General features: G+C 37.8%; 1 protein-coding gene across 2 annotated transcripts in view; it reads left to right on the forward strand.

The window, feature by feature from the left end:
* Positions 1 to 13,427, forward strand: part of LOC117400350 (CUB and sushi domain-containing protein 3) — a 524,933-nt gene that overhangs the window by 402,788 nt on the left and 108,718 nt on the right. For both annotated transcript variants that reach the window (XM_059022384.1, XM_034000180.3), the window contains exon 34: positions 629 to 832. In XM_059022384.1, the coding sequence (XP_058878367.1) occupies positions 629 to 832 (204 nt within the window). The remainder of the gene's footprint in view (positions 1 to 628; positions 833 to 13,427) is intronic.

Consider the following 13,427-nt stretch of genomic DNA (forward strand, 5'->3'; position numbering starts at 1 on the left):
TGACTTTAAGCACACCACATTTCCTAAAGCATTGAATAGTACTTGCTAGAACCAAAGGTTTTCCTTTTTGAAGTGTCTTATTCCCTGACACTTGTAATCATACTGACAAACTAACAAGGATGTGTGGATGTTATATCAATCAGGCCTTCTTAGGAAAGCTTATAAACTCATTCCAGTAAATGATATTGCACCTTAGTGTTCTTGGACAGGTGTTGTTTAAAGTAATATTTTTAAATTCTTAGCAATAGCAACAATGTAGATATCTCAAATACATTGCTAATAAAAATAGCTTTTGATTCAGAGTACTTATTGCATACCTTCCTGTCATATGTGTCAAACCGCAATGTGACCTCTTGTACTGGAAGTAAAAAGATATGTGAAAGTAACAGTAACCTAAATTCAATATGTCCCACAAAAAAAAAGGTTTAGAATTAAAATTGTTGCTTATCACTGTTATAAAGGGGACATTACACAAATACAGTGTACCAGAAAAGGGCTGTCTTTTGTGATAGGTGGCCAGCCTTTTTGTATACGTGTCCCATTAGGCATGTTTTAATCTATTCCCCCAGGTATGTGCACATTATTTTTTATATGATAGTGTTTTTTAATCATTTGCTTACATGTGCAGCTGTTCCACGGACAAGTGCGACCCAGTGCAACTCTGTACCTGAGCCAAGATTTGGAAAAAGGATTGGAAACGATTTTGCAGTTGGCTCAATGATTCTATTTGAATGCAATCCCGGATACACTCTAAACGGATCTACTGCAATTAGATGTGATACCGTTCCCAATGCTCTGGCTCAGTGGAATGACTCTCTGCCTACTTGCGATGGTGAGTAGAAAAGCCTGATCTTTAATAAAGATGTGTTTAATTCCTGAGAAGAAGGGAGAAGAATGAAGCAGATTGTAAATTCAAGTTTAATAAATTAATGACAAGATAACTGGCTCATGCACGCAACATGTGCTACACAATATTTTATAACATACAGTATATCATTTTTATTTTAATTGGATTTGTTCTCTTACTATTTTTATAGATAATGCAATGTTTTTTGGGGGGGTTTTTTGCATCTAAAACTCTACTGGTATCTTTAAACAAATGCTGCAGGAATATTATTTTTGTCACTGGAGAAAAAAACATAATTTCGTGATTCACCAGTTCAGTTATTGAGTTATTGAGATTTTGAACCAAAAGTAAACAGTAGCACATGGGGAAGGGGAAGTTTTTGCACCTCCCTAGTTATTAATAATGGTATTTGTTTAAAGCCACAAACCGGGCAGCACAAATCTAAAGTTACAGTTTTAGATCTCTTTTCTTATAAATGTTTTTGTTTGCATGGTACAAGGAAAAGGGAGGGATGTCAACGCTGGAGAATGGAGCACATTTGATCCCTACTTAATGCTTTCCTCTTCCCAGGGTAGGTGTAGCAAGTGACTGTAATAGATTACAAAGTCTGCTCCCCACTACCCTGTCAGTCCCCCAGTGTTTTACAATACTGAGTACAACATACTGTATTGGCCTGAAAAACGTTTTGGTAATCTTTTTATTTTTTTTTATTTTCGGCTTTGCTTCCTGAGTTCTGTTAGTGCAAGTAATAGCATGGGCATGCCTGGTTGACCCACAGAGTGGTAGTGGCAAGTGTCATGCTATATAAATGTTTTGTGTAAGATTAAACATGTGAAAAACTGTAGTTTTAACTTGTACCATTCAAAGAAATGCTAATTAAATCGGTTGCATCTGATTTGGGAAGGTTTTAACGGTCTAAAACTGGCAACGTCCATCACCTAACAGATTTTAAAAGTACTGGTAATCACAATGCAGGATTTCTTCTGAATAAATGTCAAGCTACATTCTCTATTCTTACACTGGTTCTTACACATCTTAAATGTCGTGATTCTTGAGAGCGTAAAATCTGATAATAATATTTACATGGGATCCATGCTGTGACAGGCGGACAATACTGTATAGGGGAACATTATTTATTTATTTATTTATTTATTTATTTTATTTTTTTTATTAAATATTTAGTCACCAATTGATTTGACCCAATTTTTCTCCCAATTTGAAATATCCAATTGTATTTTAGGCTCAGCTCACTGCTACCACCCTTGCGCTGACTTGGGAGCGGTGAAGACGAACACACGCTGTCCTCTGAAGCGTGTGCCGTCAGCTGACAGCTTCTTTTCACTCTGCAGGCCCGCCATGCAGCCAACCCAGAGCTACAGCGTCGGAGGACAACGCAGCTCTGGGCAGCTTACAGGCAAGCCCGCAAGCGCCCGGCCAGTCTACAGGGATCGCTGGTGCGTGGTGAGCCGAGGACTCCCTGGCCGACCTAAGCCCTCACCCTCCGGGCGGCGCTCGGCCAATTGTACACCGCCCCCTGGGAACTCCTGTCCACGGTCGGCAGTGGAATAATAACATTTATTTGTTTAATTCTCAATAAGAGTTAATGGAAAATCAGGGTTTTCAGTTAGTTTTAAGGTATATGGCACTTACAATGTAGTAGGGGTCGTCGATCTCATCATTGCGCGTAGGACTGAAGGGGGAGAGCTTAGGTGGGGAGAGCGTAGGGGAGGGGTCCTCCCTCCCGATTTTTGAAAAAGGTGATTAGAATGGTGCATTCTGGTGCAATTTTGGATGGCTTAAGCATGTGCTAGACTAGTAGTGGTCTGTTTGTAGAAAAATGTACTTTTGGAGCATCAAGGCCCCTGCAATACAAGACTGGCTGAAAATGTGTGTGGAATTGGTGACCGCACCTTTAATTGTGTACAGTTGTAATATGGGAAACCGCATGCTCCAGCTCCCATGCGTAACATTAATCAAGACCTGACCTGACAGCATGTATGTTTCAGTAAAAACAAGTTTAATTGCAGTGTGTTCGTTCTGCTATTTTCTATTTTAAATACACCACAGCAAGCACACTGTCATATACTTTAGATATTTTCAGTTGCACAATCTAAGAGCTAAATTTAATGAATGGCAGTTTATTTTACTGGAGTCAAGTAAGCTGCAATACATTTCATTTTAAATTATATATATATATATATATATATATATATATATATATATATATATATATATATATATATATATATATACAGTATATATATTCTCTGAAACACACACATATATATAAATATAGGCTTGCTACTATTCAATTTTTATTTTTTTGCCAAATCGACGATTAATATCAACGTTTATTTTTGAATGAATTTACAGGTTTTTTTTTCAATCTTTATTTTTCAATTCAAGCTGAGCATGGGTGAAATCGACCTTTATGCTTTAAAAAAAACAGACTTTGTATGCCATTGAGAAATGTCTCACTTAGAGAAACCACTTTATCATATTCAACATGCAACAAAACCAGGGTTACCAACATTCTAATTGAAATAACGTTTGGTCACAGTGAAGCTATATCTTGTAGATATAGATCCTACCCAAATTAAAAAAAAAAGTATCAAATAAACCCTAGAAAACGCAGCATATAAAGTGTATTAAACAGACTATTATAGCATACATTTACAAGTAAAAACAATATGCACAGACAGAACAAAACATTAGATAGTTGAACAGAACTAACTTGCACTTATTCTGAGCTCTGCCCCTCTCCTTAAGCACAGCTGGACTCACTGGAGGCAAAGCAGACTGGCCTGCTTCATCCTGCCACGGAGACTTCTGCTGTTGATCAGGGTATTGTGCACAATACTCTAAGTGTTTTCCTCTTGCGCCCTATTTTCAAATCAAACTAGTAACTGTCACCGTATATATACCTATAATAGCAAACGCTTACCTACGCCTTAAACCACTAATTTCAAAGTAGGCGCTTTGAATGACAGGCTATAGCTGGCAAATGAAAGTGCACATTCGGTCTGATGATTGACAGTCATTTAAACAAATGACAGCATTCTAGCGCTGCTTCAGCCAACGAGATCTGTCAGGACAAGATGAAATGACTGACGGTAAAACTACACTAGCCTATTAAGGAACCACTGATTTGACTGACAGCGACCCCTAGCCATTCAGAGCGGAACAGAGACGGGACAGACAGCAAGTATAAAAACTCCACAGACGAGATGATTTCTTAAATTATTATTTTTGGTAAGAAAAAAAAATAGGGAGTGGTTTTACCAACATTTATCCTATATAAATTTATTTCAGTCTAACTCGTTTAATGACCTTTACCGATTTATCAGCAGTACACTTCCTAATTACAGTCTCATGTATTTATATGCAATCTATTTTCACCTTTCTGGTCAGTTGACCCTGCTTTAGTACAAATCTCACGCTACATTACTTTTTTTTTTTTTTTATTATGGTAATGTATTCAATTACCACGCATGCTTCTTTGGCTGAAGAGATATTATCAGCTCATCATCTAACTAGGGAATCTGCTGCGCAGTTAAATCATCCTAAGATCTTGACATTGTGGCTGCTATAGAAGATGCAACATACAAAAAAATATATATATTTTGAAACTTTATTTAGGCACTCTACAATTTGACTGGCGAAAGATAACACAGGTTAATTGCAGTTCACAGCTTGGTACGGTAACCTTTTCACTTCCTTTTTAATTATTGATCTTTTTGCTGCATTACATCCTTTCATTAAAATTATTTTCTGTATGCTAAGTGTTCAGGGCATTTTGTTAATGCACATGTGCAACACACAAACCTTAAGTGTATTTTTATTTTTTCGCTGTTTTAAATTTCTTAAATGCAACTGTTCATTTTAAGCAATTTTTTACACAACAGTACTCACACACATTTGGTCACCATTACAACTGTTGCATGAAACTGGGGTTACTGTATTCTGCTTGTGTTAATAATATACAGCACTTTTCTGCACTTAAGCATTTCTATATCAGCTGACAAGTTCCCTTTCAATTTGAAGACGACCACCAACGAATACCTGACCTGTGGCAGGCATATCCCAAAAGTATCGTTTGGTCGTCGTCTTCTCTTTCAGGGAACCAGGGTTACATCCGTAACCTATCATTCCCTTTCAGTTCAAAGATGACCACCAACCAATACTTTTGGGATATGCCTGCCACAGGTCAGGTATTCACTGAGCATTTTATATTAAAGCTGCCGATAGGCCCCTCCGTGGAGTTACGTCCTTGGTCCCGCCTCACCGAGGTAATAAATAGTTACTACACAGAGAACTTGTTCTCTTTTGCTTCTGACCATCAGGTGGGTAGGGAGGTATAACTAATCTCTCCAGTTGCGTGATTGTATCTTTGTAAAAGAGCTCTCACTTCGAGTTTTCTGTTAATTCCATGGCAAATATTGCTGGAAGTCGGCTTGCCACTTCCCGGAATCTGTAACTTGGCTTCAGAGGACTGAGCAAACACTGCGCAAATTGCACAAAAAAAACTCTTTATTTCAACAGCTACATTGCTCGCCGATTGTAGGCTGCTTTGTAAATTACAGTATCTGCTGTTTGTGTTTTTTCCTCTGCTCTTTCAGCTAAAAAAAAACAAAACTTGTACTTGTTGATTATGCTTCGGATACCATACCTTGAAAATCAAGTGATGCAAGCTATTTTACTCAATGTTTTTCATTCTTTAAGCAAGTCAAGGTAGTTATAATAGTAGAAAACACTAGTGGAGGCTTTGAGTAAATTGTTGATGGTCATAATGCACCAGGGTAGCAAAATGCAACATGTCTAAGATTTTTGCACAGCAGTGTACATTTCACTCCAACTCCAACTGATAGATCTCTCTCTGAAACTGCTCATCATATGAGAAATGGTGTATTTATTCCAACTTTCTTTTAATAACAAAGCAGCACCCCTAGTTAGCGGCATTTTTGACGAGCTGTGGTGCCGCTGAGAATTTACAAAAAAATCTGAAAACATTCTGTATGCGGCAGTTGTCCCTCATGAAAAAAATTCATACAAGAATCATGTCAAAGTATGGAGCCTTCTGACTGTCCTTGTCTACAAGGGCTACTGGAAATAAAATACAACTGTTTAACATGTGTTTACAAGTAAACATTTATAAATGGCAGTGTTTAAGAGGATCATAACGGTATACGCTACTTTTCGATTTGTTTGCTCTAAATGTTTATGGTAAGCATGTTGAAAACATTGTAGCAAGGAATGTGGTTAAAGATTGTATTTACTTAACTAGATAAACAGGTATTGATACTGGCATCATTTTATTAACATGTTTAACATGATAGAAACTGAATGCATGACTTCCATCATATACAGGGCTTACAGTTCTGTTCAATGTCTTTCAGCACCCCCACTATAGAAATTGTTTGGCACCACTGCTTCAATATAAAGTGCTGTCACTCTTTTTATACTGGCGGATAGGTGTATTGACCATTCTGAAGCAGGTGGAAAACTAACTGGTGGAAGTTTAAATTATCCAACACTTTGATCTTTGTAAAATAGACACATATTTTTAAATTATTATATGTTCCGCCAAAAAGAAAGTGTCAAAATAACTAATGACCAAACTAGCGGATAGATTCCCGCTGTGCTTTCTGTGATTAGAAATGCTCAAATAATATTTCAGAAAAAAACGGTCGAAATAATGGCGTATAGCACTATCCTCCAGCGGATATCCTTTGAAAATAACCCCCTATCTCTTTAAATCGTTAAAAGATAAAGGGTGGTCAAAACGGTAATTTCCTGTGTGTAATACAAATTACAATGTAATTTTTCAGCAGACCTGGAAACATTTTTTTTTTTAAATGCTACAGCTGTAGTACTTGACACCAAGGTAGCGGCCTCTGCTGACTTATTTTCCTACGATGGTTAGAATTTGACTGTATTTGTAGTTTTTAAATCATTTTTATTTTGAATGTTGGTTTTTGTCCCATGTCCCTACATGCTCAACACTGATAAATAAACAAAGATACACAGGTTTAGTTTTGAAATAACCCTTGTTTGCAACATTTTATTCCATTAATAATTTTACAGTGTTTTTCATTTTTAGTTAAACTGCTACAAACTATTCATTTTTTCAAAATTTCTAAAATTTTAAAAGTAATAATTAACAGAGCATAAAATCAAGTTATACATCCCACATCACATCTGTATTAACCTATTTTATTTTAGTTTATCAAGTACCCAAACAAGTTCAATAACATATCTTCTTGCTTTACTTAACATTTCTTTCCAAAACCATATTTAGAAAATAGTTCCAGCTGCATTGACTTTTACAAAGTTGTTGTATTAATTTAAATTTAAATGAAAAGTATTAACACTAGAACCGCCATGAGGGTCAATTTGACCCATTTTGGATTTAAAATTTTAATTACTCTCCCGTTGTGAATCGTATGTGCATGTCTGTTCTTGACTTTTCCTAAATATATAAATTAAATATCCTGACGGCGTTTGAGCGCCAGATTTGCAAAAAATTAATTTATAAGCACTTCTACCTAGAACCGCCACACAGGTCAATTTGACCCATGTTTTACAATATGTTTTTTCATATTTTTGTCGACAATCTTGCCTGTTCTTTGCATTACAATCAATCTCGCAATAAAGGGGCGTGTATTCTAATCCTTGCAAGTGCATGAAAACTTGCAAGAGTACAGTATCTCTGATGTTATCACGTAGCTACTTTGCATAGCAATTAATTGTTACAAGTACAGTGACGGAGAATAGGCAGGAAAGTAAAATGGCTGAAAGACTTGTATTGTAACACTTGAAATGTATTTGCTTACGATTGTAAGTCGCCCTGGATAAGGGCGTCTGCTAAGAAATAAATAATAATAATAATAAAAGACGGAGATTGAGTAAAGAACATGTGCTTGAAATGCTCCACACTCTGCCTGAAGATGCGTCTGATGCAGGGGATCTGAGTGACAATGACAGTGACCATTCCTGGGTTCTAGAAATGAGCAGTTCCGAAAGTGAAAGTGAAGATGGTGTGACAGAATTGCCAACAGGCCTTCCACAAACAGGGCCCACCAGGCGCAGAGGTCGAGGTTGAGGTCATGGACTGGCAGAGGCTCAACTTTCGGGCAATTACCTGTGGTGCCAGGGGTGGCTTTTGTAGTTTGATACCCCCCCCCCCATTTTTCAACTTCCGGTGGCTTCCACCCAAGATGGCGGTTTAGCTTGAGAGCTCCTACACTCATCGCCTGATTTATTATAAAATACACATTATTTCAGTGAAGGGTACTTTTTGCTCTTAGAGTCACAGAATGGAGACACCAGAGAAAAGGGATTTGTCAGCTATGGACCCGAACCTCCCCAACTAGAAAAATCAAAGGTAAAAGAGCCAAAAAGCAGATACTTATTTCTGATGACGCAGCATCAAAGGAAACGGAGCTCAACCACGAGGATTTACAGGGCCAGACACTGCCCTGGTTAACAGATACACAGCTTCATTCACTGACAGATTTCATTGTGGGATGCATCAAGGAATGTTTGAAAAGCGTAATCATCGCGGACATCAAAACTGTTTGTGCCAAAATTAAATCTATCCAGACTCGTCTCCAGCAAACAGAGGAGAAGATTATCTCTACTCTCTCCTCTCTTGATAAGCAGAACAAGCAAGTAGCTATTCTTCAGGCTGCCCAGCGCCCAAACCGGGCTAGCATTAAAGAATCAGATAAAGAGATTTCCTTACTTAAATCTCGGATAGAAACCGCCGACCAAATTTGCGGATCGTTGGCTTGCTGGAGGGTACCGAGGGGGGTGACCCTATTGACTTCCTGCAAAAATCCATACCACTGTGGCTGCCCTCTGTGACCAGGCCTATTGAAATTGAGAGGGCTCACCGCATTTATGATGGATCTAGCACTCGGAGAGACAGACTTCACACCTTTATTTTTAAACTACTTCATTATACTGATCGGCAGATCATCCTCTGGGCTGCCAGAAATTTAGACACACACCTCGGCAGGATGGCAGCTCTCTTCTTTTTTTCCCGGATTACTCTACTTTCACTGCCCATCGAAGAAAGAGTTTCTCCCTGGTTCAGAAAATCTCTCAGGCAGCTTGGAGTTAAGAACTTTCTGCTGTACCCGGCAAAATTGAAGATGGCCAATCCAGTCTGTTCAATTCAGCACAAGAAGCGGAATGATTTGTCTCAGGGCGACAGAAGTCTAATACCCAACCTATGGAATAAATATGTTGCATAACTTTCAACAATGGAGTTGGATATTTACTTTTTTCCCTTTTTTGGCTTTTGAATAATAAACTGCTGCATCTGGCTGGCTTGACTTTACACTATAGGATCTGCTTCATTGGAACTCAACAGTTATTGTTAACTATGTGAGTTACATTTATATGGGGGGGATAACGTATTTTTTTTATTATTATTATTATTATTATTATTACATTTATTTATATTAGGATGGTGTTATTTATGAAGTCTTATTTATAGCAAATCAGTTAGATTTAATTGTCGTACAATGTTTTTACCATCCTAGTATGTGTGTAAATATATGCATTTGTATGTGTATGTGTACAGTATATATATGTGCGTGTATGTATGTGTGTTTATATATATGTGTGTGTATGTATGTGTGTATGTGTGTGTGTGTGTATATATATATATATATATATATATATATATATATATATATATATATATATATATATATAGCAATGTGCAATCAATTGGGAGCGTACTTTTATACAATTGTGGGGCTTTTTAAAGCATTTTATACTTTCGTATTATTTGATCTGTCCGATGCTAATTTCGGAATATGTTTACTCTCACTGTTGTTCTGTTAATTGTGTGATCCTTGTTATATGTGCTCAGTATACAGGGAGCGAGTAGTCCTTTACTGGCGATTATAAACCTCCTTAATGGCTAATTATAATATCATGTCCTGGAATGTACATGGTCTTAACTGGCCCATTAAAAGAGCCAAATGCTTAGATTTTTTTACATTGTAAAAACATTAAAATTCCCTCAACCCTTTGCGGTCCTATGTCGGACCAGGTCTGACATTACAATTTTCCCTTTCCGGTCCGATGTCGGACCCTGTTATATATATGAAAAGATGTCAAGCACAGGTATCTAGTCATTTTTTCTCTGGAAAAAGCAGAGAAAACCTTTCAATGGCAGAGTGAGACCGATAGGAGCCAAGAGAAGCCAAAAAAAATAAAAAAATAAAAGGGGGCGGATCTGAGCAATACACATAGTCCCGGCACCACCGAGATAACATCGACATAAACAAACAAGATAGCTGCATCTGCATCCAGCGCTCAAAGAATATCACAGACATTTGCAGAGCTTTTTGAGATGGAGCTGCAGTACGGAGTGTCCTGTTGATATGCAGTGCCTTTTAAACCTGTTTTACTGTGAAAAATACTTTTAAACAGCATGTGGAAATAAATTGGACCTGACGCACCTGACAGGCGCTGAATAAATGGACCGCTAAGAGTTAATTCAGGAGACCCATCTCAAATCTGCTGACGTTCACAGTTTTCAAAATAAACACTATAAAGTCATTGCTCACTCCTGTGCTTTGAATAAAACAAAAGGGGTATTGATTGTGGTTGACAGAAAGATAAATATTACCATTAATGGTTGTAGTAACAATACTGAAGGCCGTTTCTGCCAAGTAATGGCAACGATTAACAGTGTTAAATTATGCTTAGCATCAGCATATGCACTCAATGTTTTTAATCCTCAGTTTTTTGAGAACATCATGCTCAAACTATCAGGATTTCTTGACTGTGCACTTATTGTGGGGGAAGATTTTAACTTGACTTTCAACCCAGCTCTTGATACCCTTACCTCTGCCTCCAAATGCTTTCAAAACTTTGCACAAGACCTAAATGTATATGATGCATGGCGTTTGAGAAACAATGGTGTTAAGGACTTCACATTCTTTTCACATAGACATAAAACATACTCTTGCATCGACGACATTTTTATTTCCCCAACTATTATGCATAACTTTATTTCCACAGATATATTGCCAGTTCTTATTTCTGATCACTCTCCGGTTCTGTATTCAATTGACTTGGCTCCAGGAATCACGCGTGCTAAACACTGATGTTTTAACTCATTCCTACTCCAGAATGAAGATTTTTTTAAATATCTTGCTGAGGGTTTGAGAGACTTCCTAGAAATTAACTCTAATACTGCAACCAACCCCCATTCATTATGGGAGGTTACTAAATGCTTTATTAGGGGTTGCTGTACTGTTTTTTTTTCTGACCTGAATAAAACACACAACAAACAGATCTCCCAGTTAGAAGCTACAATTTCGAAGTTCGAAACGGAACAAATATGCAACTTCTTGAAGACTAAAGCAAAACACCTAGCCACTTTAAAGAGTGAGTATAAAAATCTTACCAGCGTTAGAGCAGAATTCCTGGTACACAAGACAAAACACCTCTATTATGAGCATGCAGAACGACCTAGCAGATTACGTGCATTACGATTAAAACAATCCGAACACCTAGCTTTGATTGAGGCAATCAGGGACAGCAATAATGTTGTACTTTCTAAACCACAGCAGGTTAATAATGTCACCATTATTATTTGTCCTTTCCTTAGAACCGCTGACACAAGCTATTAGACAAAGTACCAATATAGCTCCCATCACTATACAGGGCTCCAAGCATCATATATCACTCTATGCTGATGATATACTTTTGTTCCTATCTAATTTCCAATTCAGTCCCCAATGCATTAAATGTATTTAATAATTTTGGTATACTCTCTGGATATAAAATAAATTGGTCCAAATCTATTTTTATGCCTTTGAACCCTATCGCTACAATAACCCCTCTCCCTCCTCATATCCCTATTTGGCCGCAGGTCACAGGTTTTACATATTTGGGTATTAAGTATCTCCTAATTTCCAGCAGATTCGTAAAGAAAATATGCTTGAAGATCTAAATACAATCACAGCAGATTTGACTAGGTGGTCTCCATTACAGGTTACATTACATGGAAGGATCTCCATTATAAAAATGAATGTACTACTTGTATTCGTTTCCTATTTTCTATGATCTCCATTTCACTCCCACAAAAGTACCTGGAACAAATCAATACAATCATAACAGGTTTTATTTGGAAGGATAGGCGGCCAAGAGTTCGGTTGACTACATTACAGCGCTCTAAAACATTGGGTGGCCTGGCTGTACCCAATTTTAAATATTATCACTGGGCTTTTCAATTAAGGGTATTTAAAACATGGTTGGACTCATGGGGAAACAGCTTCATGTCGACCAACTGAGGAATCCTTAGTTAAGCCAATCAGACTTCAGGATCTTTTATTTTCAGCTCCTAAGGGCAGGACTATCTCTCTTCGAATGGGCCCAATTATTGCAAACTCATTAGATATCTGGAAGAAAGTTAACCGATTTCTTGGCAACTCACGAAAATTTCATAAGTTCTCACCTATTTGGAATAATCCCTTTTTACTGACAGGATCCCAGCCTTTCACTTACCCACCCTGGTCCACCAGAAATATTCATGTTCTTAGCAATATCTTTGATGATAATGGTCTTTGTATATTCCAGGACCTCAAGGACACTTACTCGCTCCCTGGTTTTTCCTATTTCATGTATCTCAGACTCCACTCAGCCCTCCACGCCAATGGGGTGCCATGGGACACAGCGTTACCTATCCAGCCTGTAGCTGATATTCTTGCCTCAATAGTCACCACAAGAGGCTTAGTATCCTCTCTATATATTTTTTTCTTTCGTCCAATACCAGCCCCCTTCCAGTTGCCACTATATGGGACAGAGAGCTAGATAAACTGGGTGGCAGTCCTGATTGAGATGCAGTGTGGGACAATATCTTTTGGTCCTCAGAAATCTAGCACATCAGTTAATTCACTTTAAATGAGTGCACAGAATATATGCAACACCATACCGGCGATACCAGATGAAGATCACTCCAGACCCTCTCTGACATACATGGGTGTGACTGGAACATATTTACATGTGTTCTGGGAATGTCCTGAAATAGAACGCTTCTGGAAATACATGGCTAATGTTATTTCTGATCTGACTGATGTGAAAGTGCTGCTGAGTCCTCGACTGCTCCTTCTCAGTGACGACTCAGAAGGAGTTGACCGTCAGAAACATTGAATTTTGTTGGCAAGCCTAACAGCAGCTAAAAAGTAAATCTTACAAAGTTGGATGGAGACTGAGATACCCTTAGACTGCACTTGTTTGTTTTCATTTACAGATACTGTGCTTGTCTTATCTAGGAAATTTGCTTAATTAGACCCCCTTCCCCCTTATTGACTGACAGGTTAATAAAAAGATAGCAGTAACTAATGTCACAAATCTAGTGCTTAGCATTAATTTGACTTTTGATTGAAAAGGTGATAGACGGATTAGTAAATGGATGGACTGAAATGGAAAGATTTAAACTCAGCTGTTTTTGGCCACATTTTCAAAAAGGTTGAAGTGTTCTTGAGTAAAATTGCCAGCAGTGCTTAGCCTACACTGTTTCATAGTGACCACGTGGATATTATTGAGAAGA

This window comes from Acipenser ruthenus, chromosome 4 (genome assembly GCF_902713425.1).
Source record: "Acipenser ruthenus chromosome 4, fAciRut3.2 maternal haplotype, whole genome shotgun sequence".
In the NCBI taxonomy this organism is placed as follows: domain Eukaryota; kingdom Metazoa; phylum Chordata; class Actinopteri; order Acipenseriformes; family Acipenseridae; genus Acipenser; species Acipenser ruthenus.